Genomic DNA, 24,514 nt, shown 5'->3' with positions numbered 1-24,514 from the left:
TCTGTCAAAGAATCCATCTGCCTCATATGCGATGGAAACCATCCTGTGTATCAATGCAGCGAACTTATTAAGGCTTCTCATGAAGAACGATTAAGCAAATTGACAGCAGCAAAACTCTGTTTTAATTGCTTAAAACCGGGCCATCGCGTAGAACATTGCAATTCTAGAGGATGTAAGCATTGTAATAAGAAACACAACACTGCACTTCATTACAACACATCAGACCCAAGGCTTAAATCATTACAACCAAAGAAAACTGCTACATGTAACAGCAAGCAGGGAAGTAGTGTTGTCGCATTAAATACCAGTACTACTACAACAAGTCTAAGTACTAATTTCCAAGGTGGAGAGGTTTTATTATCTACAGCATTGGTGGATGTTATAAGTCCGAGTGGAATTAAATACACGTGCAGGGCATTCTTAGACAATGGCAGCCAATCTAACTTCATGACAGAAAATCTCTGCCAAAGGTTAAAACTAAAGAAAGAAAATTCAAATGTATTAGTAACAGGTATTAACGAAGGAACAACTAAAACTACAAACAAGGTACAAGCAACATTTCAGTCAATAAATTCTAATTACAAAGCAACTGCAACATTTTTGGTTCTTCCTAAAATAACAGGGTTACTTCCAACACACACTGTTAATACAAGTCAATGGGATATCCCTGGAAATATCACTTTGGCAGATCCCACATTCTGCAAACCATCTAAAGTTGATATTTTGTTAGGACAAGAGTTTTTCTTTGATCTTTTGGTAGATGGAAGGATAAAGAATCAAAATTCACCAGTACTTCAGAACACAAAGCTCGGCTGGATAGTTGGAGGCAAAGTACACCATCAAAAGTCATCAACTGAAACGTCTTGTCATCTAACTACACTGGAAAGCCTTGATAAGAATATTCAAGCATTCTGGAAAATTGAAGAAGAACCTATAAAAAAGGCGATAATGACATCAGAAAATAAACTATGTGAAGAAATGTATGACAATTCAGTTCAAAGAGGCGATGATGGGCGCTACACTGTCAAAATGCCTCTGAAGCAAGATCCAAGTTCCCTAGGAGATTCCAAAGAATTAGCAATCAAACGATTTTATCAAGTTGAAAGACGATTAAAAAATAACAGTGAACTGCAAAAACAATACAAATCCTTCATGCATGAATATGAGGAACTTGGACACATGGAAAAGGTTACTGCAAATGAAACTGACAAACCAGTGTATTATTTACCCCACCATCCAGTTATTAAGGAAGCCAGTTCAACAACTAAATTAAGAGTAGTTTTCGATGCTTCAGCAAAAACTACAACAGGGATATCTCTGAATGACTCGCTTATGGTTGGTCCGACTCTTCAAGATGATTTATTTTCTATCCTATTGAGATTCAGGATTCACACTTACGTTCTGACAGCAGACATAGAGAAGATGTATCGACAAATCTGGATCCATCCAAGTCAACGAGACATGCTAAGAATCCTTTGGAGAGAAGACAACTCAAAACCTGTCCTCATTTACAGGCTCAATACAGTTACGTATGGAACAACATGTGCTCCTTACTTAGCAATCAAAACTATCCAACAATTGGCTCAAGATGAAAGATCACAATATCCACAAGCTTCCAATGTAGTGATGAAAGACTTTTATGTGGATGATGTATTGACAGGAACAGACGACATTAATGAAGCAAGGGTATTAAGAGATCAACTGGTCGGTATGTTAAAGTGTGGTGGCTTCAATTTGCGAAAGTTTAACAGCAACAGTAACGCACTTTTAGCAGAGCTTCCAGATGATATGGTGGAAAGAAAAGCACATAAACTTCCCAACTCTAATGATAGCACAATCAAGACCTTAGGCATTTTTTGGGAATCTGACAAAATAAAGTACAAGTACATGTTATCAACAGACAATAAGGCAGCTTCTACAAGTGTAACAAAGCGAACTGTGCTCTCAGACATAGCAAAACTGTTTGATCCTTTAGGAATCATTTCTCCAATTATAATAAATGCTAAAATACTCATGCAAGACCTGTGGAAACAAAATATGAAATGGGACGATGTACTCCCAGAACAATTACACAAGAGATGGCTACAATTCAAACAGGATTTAACTTTGCTCAGCAATTTTAATGTATCAAGATGTGTAAGAATGATCCAAACAGAGGGAACTTTTGAACTTCATGGTTTTTCAGATGCTTCTGAAAAGGCATATGGAGCAGCAATTTACTTGAGACACGAACTAAGCGATGGAACTGCTAAAACTACTCTTCTCTGTTCAAAATCTCGTGTAACACCACTGAAAACACAGTCACTTCCAAGATTGGAATTATGTGGAGCTCTACTCCTAACTGAGTTAATGTCAAATGTCAAAACCGCTCTTATCAACAAACATATTGAAAGGGTTACATACTGGACGGACTCTACAATTGTTTTATCCTGGTTAAATGCAGAAGCAGCATGCTGGAAAACATTCATTGCAAATCGTATTGCAAAGATCCAGGATCTAAGTGATTATAAAGATTGGAGACATGTGCCAAGTCAAGACAACCCCGCAGATCTCGTATCCAGAGGTTTAACGGTCGATGAAATCATGAGATCTGATTTGTGGAATTCAGGGCCATATTGGTTATCGTTAGAACCTTGCAACTGGCCAATTACTTCCACTTCCATAACACCTTCAACTGACATTCCAGAAAGAAGAAAGTCCACAGTTTCTGCTGCAATAGTTCAATCAAATGAAAAACAAACAGATAATGACTATATACTGAAGAAGTTTTCCAAGTTACAGAAACTGATTCGTGTCACCGCATATTGTTTGAGATTTATAAAAAATTGTAAAACTCAAGATTCAAAGATTGCAGGACCTCTAACACACGATGAATTAAACCACAGTCTTAAGCATTGGATAAAACATGAACAGAAACGTTTCTTTCCTCAAGAACTACAATCATTGTCAAACTCAAAACAAATTCACAAGAAAAGCAAACTAATAACACTTCATCCATTTAAGGATGATGAAGGAATCATTCGAGTAGGCGGTCGACTAGCCAACGCAAAGTTAGATCAAAGTCAAAAACACCAAATTGTATTGCCTGCTAAATCCTATTTCACTCATTTAATAATTGAAAATGAACATATTCGCAATCTCCATGTGGGTCCTCAAACACTTCTATACATCATAAGACAACAATATTGGCCACTAAATGCCAAGAACATTATAAGGAAATATCATCCATAAATGCATACCATGTTTTAAAACAAAGCCGAAATGCACACAACCTGAAATGGGAGACTTACCTGCACATCGAACGAATCCATCACAGCCTTTTGAGATTACAGGAGTTGATTATTGCGGACCGATATATTTACGGTCAAACCGCTTTCGAAAGTTTTCATTAATTAAGGGCTACATTGCAGTCTTTGTTTGCTTTACCACAAAGGCTATTCATTTGGAATTAGTATCCAACTTAACAACTGACGGCTTTTTAGCAGCATTCAAGCGTTTTACATCTCGAAGAGGCTTATGTAACCACATATATTCCGATAACGGAACAAACTTTGTTGGAGCCAATAACGAAATAAAGGAACTTTACTCCCTTCTTAAAAGTAATGATCATCAAGAACAAATCATAAATGCTACATCTTTTCAAGGCATCAAATGGCATTTCTTGCCTCCAAATTCACCCCATTTTGGAGGGCTTTGGGAATCCGCAGTTAAGTCCGTAAAGCAGCATTTAAGGAAGGTTGTGGGAAACGCCAATCTCACATTTGAAGACATGTATACTGTGCTTACAATGATAGAGGCGTGCCTGAATTCAAGACCTATAACTCCTCTGTCATATGATCCTAAAGATCCCCTTCCTCTAACACCTGGTCACTTCTTAATTGGGAAAGCACTTACAAGTTTACCAGATTCAGATTATACATTTAAGCCAGAAAATCGTCTATTACAGTGGCAACGATTACAACAGCTTATGCAACACTTCTGGCGCCGTTGGTCCAAGGAATACCTCTCTCAATTACAACAAAGGCAAAAGTGGTTCACGACTGCCAATAATATCAAACCTGGTCAACTAGTCATAATCAAAGATGACAATCTACCACCTTTAAAATGGATTACTGCTATTGTTGAAGATGTTCATCCTGGACTTGATGGAAAAACTAGAGTGGCTACAGTGCGAACCTCTACAGGAACATTCAAGAGATCTGTAAATCGCCTGTGTGTATTACCAATTGAAAATTGAAAAGGCCAAAGACAATCGATAAGACATTTTTTGTAAATAGTTTATTTTTTGTATTTTGTTGAAAGTGGTACTTTCAAGGTGGGCGGCATGTTCAATCTCCTAACAGACTGTTTGTAAATTAACATATGATTGAATTTATATTTGTAAAAACACAAACAAAAACAGTAGGTATTGTATTTTTAAAGTTTTACAAGCAAGTCATAAGTTAAATAAAGTTTAATTTTTTATGTGATTTCATGCAGTTTTTTAATACAAACAATGTTGGACACTCGACATTGTACAAGTTGTATTACTAGGATCACTCAAATACCTTTGATTTTTTAGATTTAAAATGCCTACCATATTTTAGAGAAGATTTCAAAAATGTATACATGTACATGAACAAGCAATGTGGTTTTTAAGATTTTTTAAAATAGCATTTGAGACGACATAATGGGCACTTTGCATATTTCCCTAACCTATAGCTGTTAAGTAAAAATTTAAAAGCCTAAAAAAATTCGACTGTGGATATTGTTATTATTATTACCAAGATTTAATACTTTTTACATTTATTAATTTTATGTTAAAGTATTGATTACTACCAGTTTTGTATTTTCATCGGCATTATTTTATTATTATTAATATATGGAAGTATTTTTAAGTTGACATTTTTGTAATATAAAGAATGTTGTATGAGGACAATAAAATAATTTGATTGATTGATTTGATCTTACCAAAAATGATGATGATGGGGACCTTATGACGTTGCCGTAATAATTATTTGATTAATATTGTTTTAATATTTAATTTCTACTGTAACACCTTTTTTGAGTAGCCATTTAAAAATTAAATTGTATATTATAACACGAGTAAAAATTTTATAATATGGAATTCACATTCAAAATAAATAACATAAACTGTATTTACCTACGACCGATTTTTTAAGTAGCCGTTTCAGTTCAGTTCTTAAAATGGAAAAGTTTTTCATAACAGCATTGTTTACTTAACAGCATAGTTTTACTCATAAAAACACGGGTAACGGACCAATGAGATTCGAGGATTGAGAGAGAAGAAGTAAAAATGTAATGATTTGAACTTCAACTAATCAGCTGTTTAGGCCAATTTAATTTTTGAGATGTGCAATTAGTGTTTGGTACAATGTTTCGTTACAGCACTGTCAGTGACAATGACAGGTTATAAACGAAAACATAACCTGTCTTAGACGTTATGAGTAGTGATTTTTTGTCATTAAATAACCGTCGTAGGTAAAGTAGTGTACACAGTTCGCGTAAATAGTGTTAAAGACACTCTTAGAATTTACATTTTCCACTCGTGTCGTTAACACTATCTTAACGCAATAGTTGCGTAAATTACTATAAACTATAAAAATCTTTTAATAGAACTTAGTAGAGAAATATATTTAAAAAGTGGGAAAATAGTATAGTTCTGTTTTGATGCATTCTAGTCATTGCTGCAGACAGAAAGACGATTTTGGGACGAACCAGTGAAGCGAGTAATTCATCATTTATCTGCTGTCACCAAAATGTGCTGAATATCCTGACTCTCCTTAGTACCTAATTTAACACACAACTACTCTTCAAAACCATTTAGCTTCCCAACAAAGGAGCTAATTTTGTACTCTATTTACTATTCAAGGATAAATGGATAATTGCAAAATCTTTATTTTTTTTTGTTGATGAAAGAAGGTGATCCTTTGAAACATTCCTTTGATTTTAGCTATATACTATGATTCTAATTATCATACGCTTAACTAATTTACAAAAAAATTACACAAATTGTACAGTAAAACAATTGATTTAAACATTATAAGACGTAACTAAAAAGTCTTAATTATTATAGGTAGCTTTATCCCTGGCTTTATATAGCATACAGTCCATTGCAAAATTGATTGGCAAATGAATGATCAAAATGTAATATCGCTTACTGGCTTAGTGATAAATCACGGTCAGATGTATTGAAGTTAACATATATCAGCAGTAAATAGCATCTAATGATATTCTTATTCTTCTTTAGAAAGAAATTACGACCTTAAAGGGCAATTTATGAAATAATGGATAGTTTTGCGCAAGGTTTCTCGTCATGACGAACATTTTAAGTATATGGTTTATGGGGGTGTGACTTCCAGTTTTCTCAAAAGTTCATGGGTACTTTGGGATTTATAAATGGAAGTCAACTAACAATGTTCAACTAATTTGAATTATTTTAATAACTTTTTGTAAACAAATTTGTCTGGCCCAAAGGTATAGATGTTTTTATTACAAGGAGTATCTTTATGTGCATTTTTACAAATTGGAGATAATGTTTACAAAACCAACATAACAAGCAAAGTAAGCTATTAATTTCTAATTTTTAAATATAAATCAAAGTATGCAAAAAGTAAATGCAAATAAAAATACTATCATCCTCTAAGTAATGCTTTCGGGAAATGAATACAGGATGTTAATTTTGAAAGGCATATACATTTTGAAGATTAAAATGCAGGTAGGTGCTGTATGAAAGTGCAATAAAATTAATTATGCTAATATGAACTGAGCGATACCAGACACTTCGATAAAATTGTTGATTTCAAATGAATTTTTATAGCCATTATTGTGCATTGCATTTTAACCCGTGCAACGGCGGCTTTCGCTGCTAGTACCTAATAATTTCTTGGACTCAACACAGTTCCGATTTTCCCAAATGAGGAAATGTTACTAGTGCCGTATCTTAAAATTAGTATAAATTAATGTGTTACAAATCTGTAAATGCCTAGCAACATAATTATTATGTATTCTTTCATTGTAATATGTGTTTGATCTTTTTTGTTTACAAAGTTGAACTACGACAAAATACAATATGTATCCATAGAAACCTGATTACTTATCATTTCAAGTAATTTTTGAATCACTTGGACGTGTGAGCAAATTTTGTCAAAGAAAACTAAAAGAAATATCTTCGAAGAGTCAAGACACAGAGTCAAGACACAGGGTCAAGACACAGAGTCAAGACACAGAGTCAAGACACAGAGTCAAGACACAGAGTCAAGACACAGGGTCAAGACACAGAGTCAAGACACAGAGTCAAGACACAGAGTCAAGACACAGAGTCAAGACACAGAGTCAAGACACAGAGTCAAGACACAGAGTCAAGACCCAAAGTCAAGACAGAGTCAAGACACAGAGTCAAGACACAGAGTCAAGACACCGAGTCAAGACACAGAGTCAAGACACAGAGTCAAGACACAGAGTCAAGACACAGAGTCAAGACCCAAAGTCAAGACACAGAGTCAAGACACAGAGTCAAGACACAGAGTCAAGACACAGAGTCAAGACACAGAGTCAAGACACAGAGTCAAGACACAGAGTCAAGACACAGAGTCAAGACACAGAGTCAAGACACAGAGTCAAGACACAGAGTCAAGACACAGAGTCAAGACACAGAGTCAAGACACAGAGTCAAGACACAGAGTCAAGACACAGAGTCAAGACACAGAGTCAAGACACAGAGTCAAGACACAGAGTCAAGACACAGAGTCAAGACACAGAGTCAAGACACAGAGTCAAGACCCAAAGTCAAGACACAGAGTCAAGACACAGAGTCAAGACACAGAGTCAAGACACAGAGTCAAGACACAGAGTCAAGACCCAAAGTCAAGACACAGAGTCAAGACACAGAGTCAAGACACAGAGTCAAGACACCGAGTCAAGACACAGAGTCAAGACACCGAGTCAAGACACAGAGTCAAGACACAGAGTCAAGACACAGAGTCAAGACACAGAGTCAAGACCCAGAGTCAAGACACAGAGTCAAGACACAGAGTCAAGACACAGAGTCAAGACACAGAGTCAAGACACAGAGTCAAGACACAGAGTCAAGACACAGAGTCAAGACACAGAGTCAAGACACAGAGTCAAGACACAGAGTCAAGACCCAAAGTCAAGACACAGAGTCAAGACACAGAGTCAAGACACAGAGTCAAGACACAGAGTCAAGACACAGAGTCAAGACCCAAAGTCAAGACACAGAGTCAAGACACAGAGTCAAGACACAGAGTCAAGACACCGAGTCAAGACACAGAGTAAAACACAGAGTCAAGACACAGAGTCAAGACACAGAGTCAAGACACAGAGTCAAGACACAGAGTCAAGACACAGAGTCAAGACACAGAGTCAAGACACAGAGTCAAGACACAGAGTCAAGACACAGAGTCAAGACACAGAGTCAAGAACCAAAGTCAAGACACAGAGTCAAGACACAGAGTCAAGACACAGAGTCAAGACACAGAGTCAAGACACAGAGTCAAGACACAGAGTCAAGACACAGAGTCAAGACCCAAAGTCAAGACAGAGTCAAGACACAGAGTCAAGACACAGAGTCAAGACACCGAGTCAAGACACAGAGTAAAACACAGAGTCAAGACACAGAGTCAAGACACAGAGTCAAGACCCAAAGTCAAGACACAGAGTCAAGACACAGAGTCAAGACACAGAGTCAAGACACAGAGTCAAGACACAGAGTCAAGACACAGAGTCAAGACACAGAGTCAAGACCCAAAGTCAAGACACAGAGTCAAGACACAGAGTCAAGACACAGAGTCAGTGTAATATATTGGAATCAGCTGATAATTTGGTTTTATGTTTATTATGAAAATGTAAACAAACAATGTTATATTTTGTTCTATGATTAAATGAGTTTAAGTTAGTTCTTGATTTTATTTCACTGGCGACGATGAGTAAAAAACGAACCCAAAGATGTGAAGATATTGGTTGGAACAATAAAGAAGAGGTGCGAAAGAGAATGGAAAAGTTTTCAATAGAACCCTATGATGAAAAATTGAACTGGGAGGATTATGAAGCTCACTTCCAATTGATGTGCAAGGTAAAGGGATTGGGTGATGACAGTGATGAAACTGAGGAGGCCAGAAGGGATCTTCTTCTAGCATATGTTGGACCTGTACCCCTCAAAAAGGTATCTAACTTCGTTTTACCTAGGCAAATTTATGACATACCAATGACTGAACTGCTTGATACATTTCGGTGTGTTTATAAACCTAGTAAAACAATCTTTGCAGCGAGACTAGACTTTGAAAAATGTGTGAGAGGAAATGATGAGAGTTTTTCAAATTTCGTCTTACGTTTAAAAGAGTTAGCCTCCTACTGTAAATACGACAGGTATTTTGAGGAAAGAGTAAGGGATAGATTTGCTGGTGGCGTTAACTTTCCACAGTTTGAAGTTGAAATCAGGCAAAGGTGGCCAGAAGGCATAAATAAAGATGGTTCACGTTTAACTTTAAATGAGTTGGTAGATTTAGCTGAAGCGATGGATAGAGCTAAGCGGGAAATGAATATTTTAGATGAAGCTATGCCTGTAATTAACAAGGTACATAGCTATGATAAGAAAAATAGATATTCCGCAAAAGAAACATACAGCCATTCTACAGAAGATTGTAATCAGTGTGGACTAGTACACAGTGGAGAATTTTGTCCAGCTCAAAAGTCTAAGTGTTTTTCATGTGGAAGGCAAGGTCATTTCTCACGACAATGTGGAACCAAAAAGACAAAACAATGTCACTTCTGTGGAAAAATGGGTCATTTTCCGGGACATTGTCGTTCAAAAAAGGCCTATTTGAACCAAATCAACGACACAGACATAAAATTTGAGGAAGAAGAGGTACAGTTAGGAATTTCTGAACTTAAACCTAATAGGAAGATCCCAAGAGCACAAATTAATGTTACCCTAAATGAAGTACCAACAACCATGGAGTTTGATTCAGGAGCTAGAGCATCGATGATTGATGCACCCCTGTGGAAACAAATAGGATCACCAAATTTGAGGGCATGTAAAACAAAATTTGTCGCTTATGGAAACAATACCCTGGATGTTTTAGGAGAGTGTGAAGTTAATGTTAAAGTTGATGGACAGATTAGGAAACTTAAGGCTGCTGTGGTAAATGGAAACGAATCTCCTTTGTTTGGATTACCATGGATGCTTGCCTTCAACATGAAATTACCACCTAGTGTTACGATTCGTAAGTTGGATAACACCAATAAAGATGAAAATGTTTCTACAGTAACCGAAGAGGAAATTAACCAAGTTATTTCTGAGTTTAGTGATGTATTTAAGAAAGAATTGGGAACCATTAAAGGCTATCAGGCGAAGATACATGTTAAGAGTGACTCAGAGCCTAGGTGTTTTCCTGCTCGCAGAGTGCCTTTTCCACTAAGAAGTAGAGTTGAGCAAGAACTAAACAGACTGGTAAGTGACGGTGTTATAGAAAAGGTAGACCCTTCCAAAACTCCTATCGAATGGGCAACACCAACAGTAAATGTTGAGAAGGAAAATGGCACAATTAGAATATGTGGAGATTTTCGGGTAACCTTAAACCCAAACATTGTTACCCATACAACACTTTTGCCAACTTTTGAGGAACTGACGAATAAAGTATCTCGAGGGAAGCAGTATTCAGTTGTCGACTTGAGAGATGCATATCTCCAAATGGAAGTATCGGAGGAAGACAGAAAATATCTGGTAATATCCACGCACGTTGGATACTATAGATACAAGAGACTACCATTTGGTATAACCTCCAGCCCAGGTATCTTTCAGGAATACATGGAGAAGCTCCTTGAAGGCATACCACAAGTGGGGGTACTTCTAGATGATGTAATCATTACGGGCCGAAACAAAGAAGAACACCTCATGAACTTAAAGGAAGTATTAAAACGAATGAGTAACGCAGGGCTAAAAGCGAAGAAAGAAAAATGTAGATTCATGCAGAATTCAGTCACCTATCTTGGACACATTATCGATGAACAGGGTATCCATCCAACAAAAGAGAAGATCGAAGCAATACAAAAGGCACCTAAACCTACAAATGTCAAACAGCTTAGGTCTTTTTTAGGATCCATAAACTATTATGAAAGGTTTATCCCTAGGTTGCATGCGCTGTGCTCAAGGTTACATCGACTTACTAGCAACAGATCAAAATGGATCTGGACAGAGAAAGAAGATGAAGTATTTACAAAGGTCAAAATGATTCTTTCGGAAGAAGACACAGTTGTTCCATATGATGAATCCAAACCTCTAGTGTTGGTGTGTGATGCGTCCGAAGACGGTCTTGGGAGTGTCTTAATGCACAAGTGTGAAGATGGTCTGGAAAAACCAATCGCGTATGCTAGCAGAACTCTTTCAGATGCTGAGAAAAGATACTCGAATATTGATCGAGAAGCACTTGCAATTTTATTTGCTGTAAGAAAGTTTCACCAATATGTATATGGACGAAGCTTCACACTTGTCACCGATCATAAACCCCTTCAAAGAATATTTGGAGAAACCCGGAATCTTCCAAAGGTAATGAACAATAGGTTAGTGAGATGGGCCCTAGAACTGAATCAGTACAATTTTCAAATCAAGTACAGGAAAGGAGATGAAAACGTTTGTGCTGATGCACTATCCCGTCTTCCCATGAGAATCAGAGAAGAATCTACCGATGTAAGAGACATAAAGTTTTTAAACATGGATAAAGTTGAGACATTGGTGTCCTATAAGGAACTCAAACATAACAGCAGTTTGGACAAGGAGATAAAATTAGTACAAAGTTATGTGCTAAATTCATGGCCAGAGAAGGTACCAGATAACATTAAAACATTTAAACAGAGGAAAGAAGAATTATCAGTTGAAGATGGTGTTTTGATGTGGTTTGGTAGAGTTGTTGTGCCAACAAATATGAGAAAAAAAATCTTGAGAATTTTGTACTGTGGCCATCCTGGAATTTCAGCTATGAGATCAATTACCAGATACTATGTATGGTGGCCTAACATTGACAAAGACGTTGAAATGCATGTTAAGACTTGTGAAGCATGTCAAGAAAACAGAGGAAACATTGAAGAAGTCCCGGTCTATCCATGGAACATTCCTGAAAAAGTGTGGGAAAGAGTTCATTTGGATTTAGCTGGACCAGTTGATGGAGTAATGTGGTTAGTAGGGATTGACGCGCTATCTAAGTGGGCAGAAGTTGAATGTTTAAAAACAACGACTTCAACTGCCATAATTCAAAGATTAAGATCGTGGATGAGCAGGTATGGGATACCATCACAAGTAGTAACTGACAACGGGCCACAGTTTGTCTCTACTGAAATGGAAGCATTTTTCAAGAGACATTCAATTCGACATATAAGAAATACTCCTTATCATCCTAGAAGTAATGGCTTAGTCGAACGTCTAATAGGGACTTTGAAAAGGCGTTACAGAACAACAAAACAAGAAATTAATGATTCTTCATTGGCATTGCAAAATGTGTTGTTCAGTTACAGAAATGCCCCACAAAAAACAACAGGACGAGCCCCTGCAGAGTTGTTTCTAGGTCGAAGAATGCCAACTATGTTGGACAACATGAAACCAAACCTTAGACAACAATTAGATCTGAAAATTTGGAAGGAACAACAAAACCCAACTCAAAAGAAAACCTTAAGAGCATTCAGTGAAGGGGAAGAAGTATGGATGAAAAAAGAGAATAACCCTGGTTGGATAGCAGGAACAATAGTCAAACGCAATGGCTTATACTCTTATGAAGTCATGTGTGGTGGAGTCATAAAAAGAAAACATTCGGATCAACTGCGAAGAAGAGAAGGTGCGGTAGACGATGAGGAGGGAAAAGTGTAATATATTGGAATCAGCTGATAATTTGGTTTTATGTTTATTATGAAAATGTAAACAAACAATGTTATATTTTGTTCTATGATTAAATGAGTTTAAGTTAGTTCTTGATTTTATTTCAGTCAAGACACCGAGTCAAGACACAGAGTAAAACACAGAGTCAAGACACAGAGTCAAGACACAGAGTCAAGACACAGAGTCAAGACACAGAGTCAAGACACAGAGTCAAGACACAGAGTCAAGACACAGAGTCAAGACACAGAGTCAAGACACAGAGTCAAGACACATCCTGATTGAAAGATGCTTCTTATGGCTTTGCAATGGGCAAGGTAAGAGCTAAATAAATGTATAGGCCTACAGTATTGAAATATAATACTTATTAGGAGAAACGAGTAATGTTTTTAAGCTTTTGGTTAAAGGGATTTTTAGTGGTGTAGGGACAACCTTTTGATTGTTTATGTTTTGTTGCAGCGAGCACGTGGTCGGCATAGCCATTGGCCTGGCCACGGCTGTCGTTGGGGGTGGGGTTTTGTACTTTTGGTTTCGACGGGACCCCCCACCCCCACCAATGATGGAGGTTGAGTACGACCCACTAACTGATACGACCAGGCGCGACGCTGTCGTCATTCAGAGGAGGAGGCGCCACTAAATTTTAGTTTTATTATAAATTGTAATGTTTTTTTTTACAAATAAAAATTTAAAGTGAAATAAAAAAACAAATTGTTTCAATAGTTACTAAGTTTGTTGTATCGAATACATCATAATGTTTGCAAAATGTCTTATTGACATTTATGGTATACCTTCAAATCTTAGATCCACAGGTTTAAGGCTAGATCTAGCGGATAAGGCAAGGGTAATGGTTGAGGTTGGTGTGAAGACATTTTTTAAATACTTTACTGATCTCTAAAATATCTCGAATGATGAAACTTAATATCTACATTATGAAAATGACTAAACATATAGCTTTAAGGCCCAATAGTCCAATGGTTAATATTTCACTAAACACGCTGACATTTTTGTTTCATGGCATGTATGTTGTTTAAAATTTTAAAAATAATGGTTATTGTAAAATCAAAGGTGCTTTATATATTTAGCTATTTTTTAACTCATAGTCCAGTTATAACAAAGTTACCTGATTAGTATATTGTCCTGGACTTTACAAACAGTATAGCTGTAATACCGACTAGGTTTTATAGTACGTAAACAACATAATAAAATAACTTAATATATCAAATACTCCATAGAACATATATTGTACTAACAACTCCTTGAAAACACACATACTAACATTTAAAAGCTTAAAGTTCTTTACAGTACTTTGTTTGCTTGTTTGTGATTAATTAAATATTACGTGCTGGTCCAATTGGTATTAAATATATTAATTCATTGTTCAATTTAGGTATCATAAGATACAAATTATTTGTTTAAATAATTAAATAATTAGTCAATCAAACCTTAATCAAACAAATCAATCTAAAAATAAAACCTTATGCCTGATACCTTTGCAATAAAATGAGTAAAAACAAGAACAGAGCTTCATAGCCTGAAAGGTATAAATCCTATTTAGCATCAGTTAAACAATAAACCTTCAAGACCTTGTTAATCTTAATTTCAGTTCGGTAGCTATCTATTAAGAGCACTACTTGAACGATATAACCACGTAGCTTGTTCAATATGTAATGCGAAAAGCCAAAGTCGTGTTAAAATTAAGAATTTATTGGATTGAAAAATAAAGTAAATTAATTTAATTTGGTCCTATGTAATTAAAAAGAGGCGTTAATGTATGCTGACAAGCTTGTCCTCCTAAACTAGCCTTTAAAATATTATATATTTTTTAGAGCAAAGCATTATAATTTTATACTAAAACCTAGCAAAACAATATAATATGCCTACACTACAATTCAATGTTGTTGGATGGTGTTAACACGAAACACTAACAAGAAACGTATAATTTAAGTAGTGCTTAGTTTTTAAACCTAGTTTCTCACCTAACCACATTTTAAATTACTTTAACCAAAGGTTACAGCAATGTTTTGGTTGTTTATTCAATAAAAAATGAGTTTCTGGTGTTCGCTCTTTACAAAAAACGATTTCAAAAAAAGAAACACTGCTGTTTTTTTTTATAAAAACACAATCAAGTGTTTACCATGATAGGCTATTTTAAATTATAATATGACTCGAACGTTACAAACCATTAAACCGACTGACTTGATACTACGAGAATCTAATTTCACGAGGAATTCAATATTCAAGCTTCAGACTGTCATTGAGTGATGTGAGAGGAGAAGTGACAAACATTGAGGTGAAATATCACAGAATGGGCCAATAGTGTTCTTGTGTTTAAAGAAAATTAATGTTCATTCATCCCTTCAATTATTGTCCTTTTTTATCGGAATTTGAAAAGAAAAGTATTAAAAACACAAATCGTCAAACTATAAGCTACTAGCTTTGTACATGCAGTTGGGTATCAAATTGATACATTTTATCAACCAGTTTGCGTTTTTTAATATAACTAGCAATAAAGGAAGCCTAAAGTGAGATAAACATGTTTTTTTATTTTCCCCACAAATCATAAAAAAAAACTTACATGTAACTATTTGCAACTCTACTCGAATTAAGCTTTCCAACGAAGTATTAATTAATAAAATCGGTCCAGTAGTACCGTAGATTAAGTTGTACAAAGGTTTTTAAAACTGAACTATATATAAGTAGATTAGTAACAGGAGTCAAGCATCTATTCACTTTCATCATGTATGTAGGTATGTTACGACTAAACAAACTACTGAACCAATTTGGATGAAAGTTTAAAAAATATCATGGACCAGACAAAGACGTTCTCTTTATAGAAATTGAATTCCTACTGACTAAGTCCAGTAGGCGTCGACACATAAAATGTTGAGTTTTTTTTATTAATTGAATAACCAAAAAGTATTGTTACAAAGTTTAAAGCTACATTGCACAATGTTACACTGATTTGATTACATGTCGTGATAAACGTATTCATTTGGATCCAACTCACAACCACAATGTATTTTTAACCAACACATGTATTTTGGTGGGAAATATTTCAGAAGTTAAAAAGCATTGCAAATACACAGCGGTTTCTTACTAAGCTGTTTAGACGTTTCGTATTAAATTACTTGGCCATTTTTGTACCGACAGTTTTGTAGCTTTACACTATTTATCAGGTAGATTTAGATCATGTTTTGATGAACATTTCAGCTCCATAACATTTGTAAAATAAAAGAAAAATAGTGGTATAAACATAAATAAATCAAAATCAAAATTCTGAACCCCTTCATGGGACTGACTCTGTTAGACTGTATATTGGAAGTGTCCAAACAATTGAATACATCTAGAACGAATCTTATAGCTCTTTCTTAATGGTATTTTAACTCTGTGGTGATCCAATGTTGAGCTTTAAAATAATTTATTTATATAATACTTTCCTTAGAAACTAAGGTGGAATGTGATTTGTGTGTTTTTTACGGCAAAAGCTTGCTTTATGTAGCACATATCCTGTAAAATAGTCTGCTGAGAATTATAAAATGCATGATTTATTTATAAATAAGCAATTAAATTGAAAGTTACGAAAATATCTAAGAGATATTGCATTTTGTATGGTTTTTATACAGAGTGTCCCGTAACTCTCTGGACAAATGTATATAGCGTTATTGCTTAGGTCAAGACAAACACATTTCACCATAGGAACATGGGTCTGTGGTGCCTAGTTTTCCGTCTGTCTGTATTTATGTGTTTTTTACAAAAAAAGACTAATCCTATGGTGAGATGTGTTTGTCTTGACCTAAGCAATAACGCTATATACATGTGTCCAGGGAGTTACGGGACACCCTGTATTTCATAAAAATGATACTGTTATGGAATAACAGTTGAAGAAAATAACTTTAAAGTTAAATGTAATGCGTCAGTGAGTGAAGCTGTAAAACCTTTTTCACCATTACGTAGAATATATGAGGGATAAATTGAAATGAACTGGAAGACTGGAGTTTCTTCGATGACTCTTCACTTGATAGACCAATCTATCTTTTAAAAGTTGTTAAATTGTTATTTACTAAGTTGCGGTATGCCATTTAAATCTCTGTGTAGTATTATTTGACAGGTTTTAGGTTTATTTGAGGATATTCATTGGATACTTTACATTTTCATGAAATTGTAATTCCATACTATTAACTATTGAATACTACTAAATGGACCTTCATATTTTTTTTAATACACAGTAAATATTCCAGTAATACAGAAGGCAGAAGGCACTTATTACTAATTAACAATTAACTACAAACAGTTATGAAATTTGTTAGAACGCTTAAACTTTATTAAAAGTAATAAACCACTGCCTTATACCATTGTAAGAATATTTACCTGTGTTATAAGGTACATAAATCCCAAAACCCATGCCATAAAAAGACTAAAAGGAGATAAAATTGTACGTTTCAAACAATAAATGTGTTTGAGGTTTAAAGACTTTAATATTTTTAAACGCTACCGAAGCGTGGCAGACGTGCAAAAGATACTCGGAATTTCTTTCATCAAAACTGCTTTTTACCTGGGACGCAGTCTTTTAACTGTCAACTAGGTAACATTTTCCAACTTTATTATGCACTGCGTATAAAATGTAAAAACATTTGGTGCGTTATATAATCTTTGACTGATCTAAGCAGCAGAAGTAAATATAGATTGGACAGCGTTTTAAACAACTTTCAAAGATAATCGAATCTACTAAAAGAAGTTTAATTGCATTGGACTTTCACTAAAGTATATTAAAATAACATTTAAAGTCAATTGCAAAGCATTTTCATTTTACAAGGAAAATCCAAGCGGTTAAGCTACTTATGTTCAGCTAAACAACGGACGTGCTAACCACCTAGCAAAATTGTAATATTCCTAAAATTTAAGACGCCATTTGAGATGTTTGGTTATAAGTAATTGGAAATGTTGTTATTTTACTTTATCAAAACTCAAGTAATAAGTTGGTCTATAACATTATCACAATCATGAGGATGATCATACTCTACCATTAATCAATGGAACTTTATAATGTTTCAAACGTTTTTTTGATCATAAACATTCTCACAAACTCAGTAACCTGTTAGGGTTTACAGAATGACATAAGATAAGCTCAATATACAAATTTAATAGTCAAAACCCACTCATTTGCTACTTTGTCTGTGTTTATAGTTAGTTGCCAAAGTTAAGCTTTGTTAGCGTAGTTGTGAACGATGTATTCAAAGAAGTCATATAAACACACTTCTTCAATAAACTCTACAAAGTTATAAGATTATTTTTTGTAGATTTCTTGCATTTTAGCAACTGAACCAACAATCGTTGAGTCGAGAGTTTTAATACTAGGTGTACAATGATCAGTTGTAAAATATGCAGTTGTCTGCTTACAATGTTGAGCGTAGCTAGATTAACCCAATACCTTTCTAAAGTCTATGCTACATATGTTTCTCATAAGTGAAATATATACTTGCAGTATCCAAAGTTTAAAGTCTGGTTCTCGTAAATCAATTGTATACTTGCAGGAACCAAAGTCTATGCTTCATCTGGTTCTCATTAATTAAATGTCTACTTGCAGTATCCAATGTCAATGATATATTTGGTTCGCATAAATAGAATGCCTATTTGCAGTATCTAAAGTCAATGGTACGCCTGGTTCACTTAAATGGAATGTCCATTTACAGGGACTATTACTAAGGAAAAATCAGTATTTATAAGTTGATTCCTTTTTTGGAAATCATTTGTACTGTAGTTAACAAAATTTAGTATTTGTTAAAAATCTTTATCTAGTTGCTGTCTATCATAATACTTATGCATTTGAAGGAACATTAGATAAAAAAATCGATATAAAACAAAACTGTGACAGAGTTTCCAATCCGTTACCAACTACTAAAACCGAAAACCATTTTTCGTTTTTAAATTGTAAATAGTTTGTACCTTTTGAAGTTTGTATCTTATTTTAATGGGTCTGATTTTATTTGTTTAGTTTTAGTGACTTTTGCCCTGTACATTTATGTATTATTATGGCAATAAAAAATTCTGATTCTGATTCTGATTCTGATTCCATAAACCGATAACGCAGTGAAACATTAATGTTAAGCTTGAACTAATTGACCATTAATGTTGGATTGTTCTCTAAAGCTGGGCTATATCACAGAACTGTTATGGGCTGTTTTACACCGTTGTATAAATATAGCGTTGTTCTTCAAAACGGCTTTTGTAGTTGAATACTTTAATACTTTACTTTGAAATGGCGACCATACAAATGTAAGTATCGTAAGCCAAGGATGAATGGAGATGAGTGTAGGATGATAGGTGCGGTCTTATAGTCTTGTTAATAGGGACTAAGGCCGACATATTCCTTAGACAAAGCTGGTAATTAATAGCCTATACAGCCAATGACAACTAAGAGGCCTACATTTGAATCCGAACCACACTTTTGCCTTGTAATTAACAAATCGGTTAGGATAGTACTGCGGGTAGCTGTAATACTCACTAGTGCGGATGTTATTCCACACCAGGGAGTATCGAATCCACAGTGCATACCTATAAATATCCACACTTTGTGACCTCCTAGCAGAAGGATTACTGAACGACGCAAGGTCCTAGTCAGTGCTGGAAAGAGACTAGTAAGGATGGCAAAGAAAAAGATTTGTCTGTCCTCTACTCACCCATGTTGGAGAAAGTGCTACCTGAAAGAAATTGGAAAAAGTCCTGGTAACCTCCATTGGACATAAGGAGGGGGAGGGGGGGTCTGTCAGCTAAACAGAATCAATTTTTGCCAAATGCAATTGGTGTCAAGTTTGATTTTGGATGAAGGTAGGTGCAAATGCTATAAATCTAAGTAGAGGAAGTGCTCAGCTAACACATAATGAGCAGCTGAAACTCATTCACTGAGCAATATAAGGTGATTTTCCTTATTTTGCATTGTCAGATGGAACCGGACTTCACACACTAGATGAAGCGACACTAATATGACCATTGTCTTTGTAAACATATTAAATAAAAAAAAAAATTAAACAGATTAAATCGAAAAACAAAATTTAACTCGTAACTGGTATTCAATTTACCATCTAATGTAATTTAAAACAGCTGTTTCATTTGGTGATTATGAACCTCTGATAATTTATATTTCATATAATAACATTTGCATTGTTTGGTACCTTACTTTACTAGCTAGTAATTGCTTACAAGTGATTTCTCATTTTTATTCACCAGACTCATCGTATGAACTTTAGGTCTTAATTTTAAAACATATGTTATACCTTGTAGGATAAAAAACAAACAAGGAGGCTGTAAAGTCCCTGAAAGTCATAAAAAGTAAACAACTCTAACCTAAAGTAAAGCACGAGTGATGTTTGCAGAAACACTGCGTTAAGTCCCTCTCCCGTTACTATGACGTAGCATGGTATTTTCGTAGCAGTAGAAATGGATGCTTTAAATTCTAAAAAAATAAAATTACTCTTACAAACAACCATGGTCGATATTATCCGAAATATTATCTTGTAAAAATTTTTCTTATAGAGGCTTTCATTTTAGTCACCAATCATTTCGCTACGAATTTTAACATTTCCTTACGAATTTAAGGAAATATATCGGCGACTAGAATAGGAGCCTCTGTTGGAAATAAAGTGCCAACAATAAATTCATCTTAACCGATTGTTCCGATAACATGCAGGTCTATTTCCAAAAAAATTATATGCATGTTGTTTTTGTATTACATAACAACATGTTGCACTAACTACTTTCTGTGAGTTTAATTACTTTTACTTAAGTCTATGATCAGAATAATAGTATATACATTTAAGATTTACAATTTGTATACAGATAATATTTAAGAGGCTGTGTATGACATGTTGCAACAATATATGCCTCTAGCTGATCAGTTAGGTTCTTAAGTAGTTGTTACTTTTTGTCCAAAAGGGGAAAAAATTACACTTATTAAAATATATATCGAAGCCCAACTAAACTGTTGGTATTTAAAATATTTATGATGAACGCACACTAAGTTCTAACAGGCCTTGTGCACTTATTCGTGTGTTAGTCCAACAACTAAACTTGTAACATACTACAGTTGTTCCCCTAAATGTGTTAGCTACTTGCTACAACAGCTGTTTGAAATATGAAGCTGCTAAATAAATCACACGTGTACAATACTGCCAAATTATGAGGGCTAAAAATGTACATCAAAATATAAATTATTTAACAGTTTAAGCTACTAAGTTTGTAAATAACGATGAATGTATTTATGTTTTTGCAACGATGTCAAAATATGTACTAATTTTACTGAGATTAGACAACATTTAACTAAGTTTTATATTTTGTTCTTGAAATGTCGTTCTGTTGGACTTTCCTCACATTTTTATGGGCAATGCAAAGAATTTATAATTAATTGTATTTGTAAGGTGGTTCTTACCTCAAAACATAGATTAACTCTCTTTTAAAGTAAGTGTTCGCTATCTCATATGTGTAAATTATTAAACCATGGGGTTTTCTTTATTTGTTGATTTTACGTTGTCTGTCTATAAGTTCAAGAAGTGATATTTGAACTATTTGTGATTTTCTTTCAAGTAGTACATTTATAGGGTTCAGGAAAACTTAAGGTATAAGAATTTAGCAATCAATCATGATTTGATATCGAATTCACAATATTCTTATATTCAGTCAATTTATCATTACAATCATAATTAATCTATACGTTTACTTAAAGCTAGAAATTGTATGCATTGTTCATTGTGTAATAATATCTTTAGTTTAGATCAAACGTAACAAAATGAAAAAAAAAATATCGACCAATTATATTGATATACACACGTATATCGAGCTTATTAAGTATTTAACTGTATAATTTAACATAATATTGGACTCGATTATCTATCTAATGTGAGGAACTACTATGGATTCATACAACAATATAATTTTAATTATAATTTGATATTCTCAGGTTTCCTTTTAGTGGTGCTTTTTAACATCCAAAGAAAGGACTCTAGAGACGTTAAAACCAATGAACGATGTCAGGAGATTCACAGTTTTGTAGTCAGCGCTTCTGAATAAAACATTACCTTTGTAAACAACATCTGCAATACTGCAGACTTGCATCGTGTTAGATGTATAAATAAGTAGAGATGCCTCTATTTAATAAAATGCGTAGAATTATTAGTACACCTGCTTTTTGGAACAACAATTTCACAACTGAAAACGCCTTAAGAAATAATATTTACCTGTCCCTATTTATTGTATTCCCACTTAACATTTTCAAGTCTTTGAAGTCTAAAACTTGCATCGTGTTAGACGTATAAATAAGTAGAGATGCCTCTATTTAATAAAATGCGTAGAATTATTAGTACACCTGCTTTTTGGAACAACAATTTCACAACTGAAAACGCCTTAAGAAATAATATTTACCTGTCCCTATTTATTGTATTCCCACTTAACATTTTCATGAATACAATGGTTATGATTTTTATGAATACAATAAATAATGTAACTTTAGGAATTAACCTTTTTATTTTAATATTGACCAATACCTCAGTTTTCACCTCTTTTTAATGTACATGTTTTATTAACAAATATACGGTTATGCGATGAACAAATGGCCTAAGTCATTCTCACAAATTTCTAAGATGAATTTAGATGAAGAATTTATAAGATTGAAGAACAACGGAACTTCTTTGTGATTCATTTGGCTTGTAAAGTGCAATGTGATTACTATTATGGAGGGTGCAAATAAGGATGAATTGGCAGGAAATCATTTAGGGTGTGTTTTTCCTCCCCTGTCTTCTTAAGTTGCGGGAAGCCTTTTCACTCGAGTGGATAAGGATAAGACACATTCATATTCACGCTTTAAGAAAATCCATAAGCAAAAGTTATGTGTACACGATATGATAAGTCTAAACAATGACACTAGGTTTAACACTGTACATTTTGATAAATATTTTATGCCATTCATAAAAACCTTAAAATAAAAATCAAATGAACCCCATATAATAAAATATATATTTTCCACCAACAGGAAAATATATATTTGATTGCCATTTGATGCTGTATTTTTGTGAATAAAAGTTGTTATTTAGATTATAATAAAAGAATATTATAGTGTAAATTTGAGAGAAAATCATCTTAAATGGTGGCAGATTCAATGAAAGCGATGACTTGTCTTTTTAAAATTCAATGTTGGCTTGAAATATCTACTTCATTTTCTTAATGGACTCAGAATATTTATGCTTTAAACAGAGTTATAAAACATAAGTGGTTATGATTTTGTAGCTCGTAATATACAATAATTAGTTAGGCCGATATAAATTTGTACATATGAGGACGCCAATAAAACTATTTAAGTTTTTCTCCAGCAAAAAATGTTTCGTGCTAAAATGGTAAATATCCTCTCTTAAAATATGTATAAATTTTGAGTTTGTTTTTATTTAAACATTATTTATGTACATTTTATACAGACATTAAATGTATACCTGTACGGATTTTTCATTTAATTAAAATATTATTAGGCCAATTTCTTTTAATACAAATGGTTTTTGTTATACACAAGGAGAAGGAAAATGAGATAGGTAAAACATTTTTAACTCGTGTTTTTCATAACTGATTTGATTATCAGGCCTGGCACGATTTGTCGAAGGGATTAAGTCATTTAGGCCTGGAAATAAAAGCGCCCAGTTTTAATTATGGCCTGTTTTCTTTGGATTAACCTTTCAGAATGATTTAAAAGCCTTTTAATTTCAGACAAAACCCGCTGATGGACAGAGCTTGGTTTGTAATATAATCCATGCATACAGTTAAACTTTGGTATATTTTATTTTTTTAACGTAAGCGTAAAGATGCTTATTACGAAGTTACACGCACAAGAATCTAGCTTGAGCTAATTTGAGGACTCATTTAGACCAAATTTTTTGGTAATATCAGGTTGGATTTTCTCAATTCCACTATATAAACCTGCTCAATCTTATTCAGTTTTCTTGTTTAAGCGAACTGTTTAATGACTAATGTTATGACAGAACATAGGAAATATTTAGAAAACACATTTAAATTTGCGTGGTTTATGACACTAACTTTAAAATTAAATAATATTTTCTGCATGATTCGTTTTTCAGCATTTACTCTGAGAATTCAAATAAAATGAATAATATTCCTCTTAAATAAAGCGTGTATTTAAATATTTGACCCTCCTATTTTGAATCAAAAATATAAAAATTGTGTAGCTAACAAACGTCACGACAAAGTTTACGACTTTGTTTATGGAAATTTTTGCAGTAAATCAAAATCGTAAAATATATTAAACATTAAAAAACTGTCTTTAGTACCATCCAGTATTAAAAAAGAAAGTCCGCAGTACTATGTTGGTGCAGAAACTAGAGATAAAGCTACTTCTAAACTTTGGTGTAGGTTATTTTGCAAGCCATCTTAACGTTGGGGATTATGAGATAATAATGTGCATTTTTTATACTCAAGTTTCATCGTAAAACCCCACTAAACCTTCCTGGTGGACAAACTTTATGGTGTTTTATATTACAAGATGTACCAAAATAGTGTACTACAACATGCCGTTTATTGATTTGAATTACAGTTATATAACAGAAGTATTTGACTAAATAATTATAAAAAACCTATTACTGT

At 34.1% G+C, this 24,514-nt stretch overlaps 1 protein-coding gene across 1 annotated transcript; it reads left to right on the top strand.

The window, feature by feature from the left end:
- Positions 1-8,944: 8,944 nt before the first annotated feature.
- Positions 8,945-13,520, top strand: LOC129005215 (uncharacterized protein K02A2.6-like). The gene is made up of 2 exons (XM_054434047.1): positions 8,945-12,873; positions 13,343-13,520. The coding sequence occupies exons 1-2, from the start codon at positions 8,945-8,947 to the stop codon at positions 13,518-13,520; spliced, it is 4,107 nt and encodes a 1,368-aa protein (XP_054290022.1).
- The last annotated feature ends 10,994 nt before the right edge of the window (positions 13,521-24,514 follow it).

This window comes from Macrosteles quadrilineatus, unplaced genomic scaffold (genome assembly GCF_028750875.1).
Source record: "Macrosteles quadrilineatus isolate MER2022 unplaced genomic scaffold, UCM_ALF_1.0 Scaffold_17__1_contigs__length_3442018, whole genome shotgun sequence".
Taxonomy (NCBI): Eukaryota; Metazoa; Arthropoda; class Insecta; order Hemiptera; family Cicadellidae; genus Macrosteles; species Macrosteles quadrilineatus.
Note: the sequence above shows the minus strand (reverse complement) of the source record. Positions and strands in the feature narration are given on the sequence as shown.